The 5,410-nt window shown below is 40.1% G+C and overlaps 1 protein-coding gene across 1 annotated transcript in view; it reads left to right on the forward strand.

Moving 5' to 3' along the window:
- LOC143286744 (uncharacterized) overlaps positions 1–4,769 on the forward strand; it is a 6,150-nt gene extending 1,381 nt beyond the window's left edge. The window contains exon 2 of the mRNA XM_076594468.1: positions 1,554–4,769. Within this exon, the coding sequence (XP_076450583.1) occupies positions 1,554–2,111 (558 nt within the window). The 3' untranslated portion in view covers positions 2,112–4,769. The remainder of the gene's footprint in view (positions 1–1,553) is intronic.
- Positions 4,770–5,410: the final 641 nt, after the last annotated feature.

The following is a 5,410-nucleotide window of genomic DNA, read 5'->3' on the forward strand; positions in this document are numbered from 1 at the left end:
GACGAGATCAGTGGAGAGAAGGATAGTACAGAGGGATGAGATCAGTGGGGAGAAGGAGAGTACAGAGAGACGAGATCAGTGGAGAGAAGGAGAGTACAGAGGGATGAGATCAGTGGAGAGAAGGAGAGTACAGAGGAATGAGATCAGTGGAGAGAAGGAGAGTACAGAGGGAGGAGATCAGTGGAGAGAACGAGAGTACAGAGGGATGAGATCAGTGGGGAGAAGGAGAGTACAGAGGGATGAGATCAGTGGAGAGAAGGAGAGTACAGAGAGATGAGATCAGTGGAGAGAAGGAAAGTACAGAGGGATGAGATCAGTGGAGAGAAGGAAAGTACAGAGGGATGAGATCAGTGGAGAGAAGGAGAGTACAGAGGGATGAGATCAGTGGAGAGAAGGAGAGTACAGAGGGATGAGATCAGTGGAGAGAAAGAGAGTACAGAGGGATGAGATCAGTGGAGAGAAGGAGAGTACAGAGGGACGAGATCAGTGGAGAGAAGGAGAGTACAGAGGGATGAGATCAGTGGAGAGAAGGAGAGTACAGAGGGAGGAGATCAGTGGAGAGAAAGAGAGTACAGAGGGAGGAGATCAGTGGAGAGAAGGAGAGTACAGAGGGAGGAGATCAGTGGAGAGAAGGAGAGTACAGATGGATGACTGAGATCAGTGGAGATGAGAGTTCAGAGGGAACTGTGGGAGGAGATCAGAGATGCCAAGTCACAGGGTAAAGACTGACTTGAATGACAGTTTACTTCCCTACAGCTTGCTTTAATTTCTTATCATATAATTCTATTCATTGATGCTTTTAATCAGAAGTAGAAGTAGTAGTAGTTTTTGTTTATTTTTTCTTGTTCGCAATTAACAGAAAAGAAATACGAGTTCTGGACAGAACACATGCAGTGACGCTAACAACACAATCAACGTGTTTACTGAACATGAATATTATTTTTTTAAAGTGGATACAGAATTAACTAGAATGAACATCAAAGAGAAATTAGATGGATCGCGTCTCTTGTAGTTGTATACTCGTCGATCACACACATCTGAAGAAAACGGCGATGGCAACGTTTCATTTACAACGGACGTGAAAGAATTTCTTAAATAATCGAGATATACCTAATAATAATAAGATTTAAATGGCGTTATCACCTCGAATACCGTAATTGATTTATGACGCAAAAAAAAACAAACCAAAAAAACAAAAACAAACAACAACAACCAACAACATATGTTTAAATATGAATGTTGAATGTTTGAGCATCATTGGTTGCTAACATACCCCCCCCCTCCCCGCACCCCCCCCCCCCCCCCCTCCAGTAATTACTCCTCTTTTTCGTTTTATTGTATTTTATTTCATCTGCTTTCCATGTCGCCTTTTTTTCTTCTTCTTCTTCTTTTTTTTTTTTTTTTTTTTTTTTTTAACTCACCTAACATGTTAGTTAACAGCTACTCTTTTAGGAATACCACAGCATACTGTTTTGGTTTTTTGTTTGTTTGTTTGTTGTTGTTGTTGTTGTTGTTCGGTTGTTGTTGTTGTTGTTGTTTTAATCTGATTTCAGACTGGCAAGCCCGTTACAGAGCCTGTCCTCGACCTGAAGGAAGCCACGTGGGAGCTGTCGGAGTACCAGTCAGACACGGGCGATGAGGCCGTCTGCACACTGTGCCACAAAGCTTCTGGAAGGCTGCTAGCCGTGGATGACATCACGGATGAACCCACCACCGTCCTACCATCAAAGCCGATTCCCGTCAACCCCTCGTCCCCCATTCAACTCGATCGAAGACTTCTCTTGAAGACTCCGCGCAAAACCGTGAGAACACATCTGATCCCTGTGGTGTGTAAGGACAAGAGTCTGACGTACGACGATTCAGGGGTGGTGAGGACTGTGCCTCTCCCCCAAGGGGAAGACTATACGGTGCACGAGGTGAGGGAAAACCTCTTATCCTCTCACTCAATGAAGCTGCCGCGGCACGCCACGGATATACACACCACCGCCGTCCACCTTCCAACTCCGATTCCCGTGTGTACAGTGTGCGCCACAAACATTCCTTCAAGAGAGCTTTCCGGGACAGAACCTGTTGGAAAAGATGAGCCCGATTGTTCTAAGTATAGATGTTGAAAAAAACAAAACAAAACAAAACAAAAACAAAAACGAAAACCACTTGTGTCATGTAGTTTGGACTCTGGAGCGACGTATGGTGATCGAACAATGCTACAGATATCTGGTGCTAAACTTACGTGAAAACTTGATGAATTCGGTGAGTTTTTGTTATAGTCTGTGCGTATTTATTTATTTATGTAAGCGTATCTATTATTTATTCACCTTTTTTTTTCTTTCTTTTTTTTTTTCAAGGCCTGACGAAGCGCGTTAGGTTACGCTGCTGGTCAGGCATCTGCTTGGCAGATGTGGTGTAGCGTATATTGATTTGTCCGAACGCAGTGTCCTTGAGCTACTGAAACTGAAACTGAAACTGTGCTCGTTAGTTAGTTCAATGTGTAAATGATGCTATAATGCTGAAGTATGTTGTTTTTTATTTACAATAAAAGTATCATCATTCTTACTGTTGTAGTCGACGTTTCTACCAGTGCTTGCAGGTGAAGTTTCTTTTGTCTTGTTTGCTGAACCTAGTTTGTAAATTTTACAGTTTGGTATTGTTTTATATCGACTTCATCACTTCAACACCGTATAAGTGTTTGTTTAATAGGTGGTAGAAATGAGTGTGTGGTGGAGGGGGGTAGAGGAGGTGCAGGGTAATGTGTGTGGTGTGTGTGTGTGTGTTGGAGCTCACGTACGTTTATATGTATTTGACTGTGCTTTCATATCTGTGAAACTGCATGTTCGGTGTATATCTGTTATGCATGTGTGGGTGTATATGTGAATGTGTATCTTCATGTTTTACATCTATTTGCTTATTTATCATCTTTTTTTTTATATATAGTTATTATTTATTTATTTATTTGTGTAAGCTTATCTCATTTATTCACCTTTTTTTTTTTCCTCAAGGCCTGACTAAGCGCGTTGGATTACGCTGCTGGTCAGGCATCTGCTTGGCAGATGTGGTGTAGCGTATATGGATTTGTCCGAACGCAGTGACGCCTCCTTGAGCTACTGAAACTGAAACTGAAACTAATAGGTGGTGCTAAGCCATTCGCAAACCAGTGTCCATTTAGTACTGTCACTGTACTAATATTTTGGTTCCATAACTGGTTATTGGCTTCACTATGGTTTTATTTAACTACAAGGTAATGTGAGAGGACAATAAACTGGCCTCTCATATGCAGCAGGAATGTCAGTCACCGACTGTGCTGAACTGAGTGGAAGGGCTAGGTTATCTCCCTTTGACCTCTTGACTCATACCTCAGAGCTATCGGGGACCCAAGTTGACTAATGTTTTGGAATGTCTAGAACTAATTAATGAGGGGTTGTAAGCGTCCTTTGTTAATTTTCCCGCCGTTAGAAATGTAGGAATATCTTTATTTATTCTTGTATACCAACCTATCTTGGCCTAGTTAGTAAGAATTTTAAAAAAAATTGCTTTAGGTTAGAGTGTAAGAAAATTTTATGCCGTTTATTATTTTGTTGGGACTGAATCTGAGGGTACTACAGTGTGTTGAGGAGGGATGAAAATGGTACCTTGGGCATCTTCTTAGAGCCCTGGGTCACTTTGGCTCCAGCCACTGGAGAGACTACATCACAGAGCAAGCAGGTGCTTTGTGGAAGGGGAGAGACTGGGGTATGTGAGATTTTTCCCTGATGTAATTCGGTCTTGGTTTTCTGCAGAAAAAAAACAAAAAGTTACAAACTATTTGTGTGGTTGAAGATTGAATTTGGTTCTTTTCTTGTTAAGAAAATAATTTTTATGGCATACGATTTTGGAGAAAGTCTGACTTTGGAAAACTTACCTGCCAGGAATTATTAGATATTACTAATGAGTGCTGTTCATTTTTATTTTGTATGCTGCTATATTAAATGTCTTTTGCTTGCAAGTCTCATACAGACTTTCATGGAGAATGATTTTGTTGTTGTTTTTCTTGTAACATAAATTATCATGGAAGAACTATGCTGTTTATAAAATATTGTTGAATGTTCATTTTATTATGAACATATGAGTCTAGGGAGCTGTCTCGGAAGCCGCCTCTGCTTCTCTTTCTCTGCCTATCTCTCTCTCTCTCTCTCTCTCTCTCTGTGTGTGTGTGTGTGTGTGTGTGTGCGAGTAGTAAATGTTTGTTTTATCGAAATTTCAAAAGTGGATTTGGTAGAGAAAAATAAGTCAAATGCCTGATAATTATGTAATCAGCTTCTTCAGATTTCGAAGTAGTAATCATAAGCTGGAAATAGAAACAGGGAGACACAAAGGCATACCATGAGAGTTACGGTTTTGTAAGGTTTGTAACATGTCTGTGATTGGTGATGAGTTTCATTTTATAATGGAATGTCCCAATTATTATCAGTTACGAAATAGATATGTTCCTAAAAAATATTTGTCTCCAAAATCGGTTTTTAATTTTTGTAATATGCTCAAAGGAGGCAAAAAAGTCATTTTACCTGTAAGTAAGATGATTAGATTTGCAAATGTTGCCTAGTTATACTTTTGGAGTTAAAAGACATTTGTGTTTTCTCAACTTTTATGTGACATTGTTGTGTATTTGGAAATGTTTGTTATGGGCACGAAAAGAGTATTTTGCAGTAATCCTCCATACTCCAATAGGAGTGAAAGGATAATTAAAACTTGAAACTTGAAACTTGTGTGTGTGTGTATGTGTGTGTGTGTATGTGTGTGTGTGTGTGTGTGTGTATGTGTGTGTGTGTGTGTGTGTGTGTATGTGTGTGTGTGTGTGTGTGTGTGTGTGTATGTGTGTGTGTGTGTGTGTATGTGTGTGTGTGTGTGTATGTGTGTGTGTGTGTATGTGTGTGTGTGTGTATGTGTGTGTGTGTGTGTGTGTGTGTGTGTGTGTGTATGTGTGTGTGTATGTATGTGTGTGTGTGTATGTGTGTGTGTGTGTATGTGTGTGTGTATGTGTGTGTGTGTGTGTGTGTGTTCCTCTGTACTGACGTGCAGAGGTAAAAACGAAGGACGACCACCTTGTAAAAGGCCGCCGAAGATTTTTTTCATCCTTTCATTTATTATCAAAGATGTGTTCTTGTTTACAAACTGTAGACGTTTCGATGAATTTTGACGCTTACCAGGTCCTTCAAATATTAGAATTATCAATTTCTCTTCTCAGCTCATCGTGCTAAAATCAGGCGAGTTTCTTTTGTTGTTAAACTCTAAATGTTACATGTGTAATGTATGGCTATTTCTAGTACGACAAGGCTGTGTCAGCTTTTTCTTCTTATTTTCATTTTCCTCTTCTTTCTTTCTTTCTTTTCGGTATGTCGGAATTTCAAAATGCATTCTTACTTTTAAAACCACAGTG

This window comes from Babylonia areolata, chromosome 10 (assembly GCF_041734735.1).
Source record: "Babylonia areolata isolate BAREFJ2019XMU chromosome 10, ASM4173473v1, whole genome shotgun sequence".
Taxonomy (NCBI): Eukaryota; Metazoa; Mollusca; class Gastropoda; order Neogastropoda; family Buccinidae; genus Babylonia; species Babylonia areolata.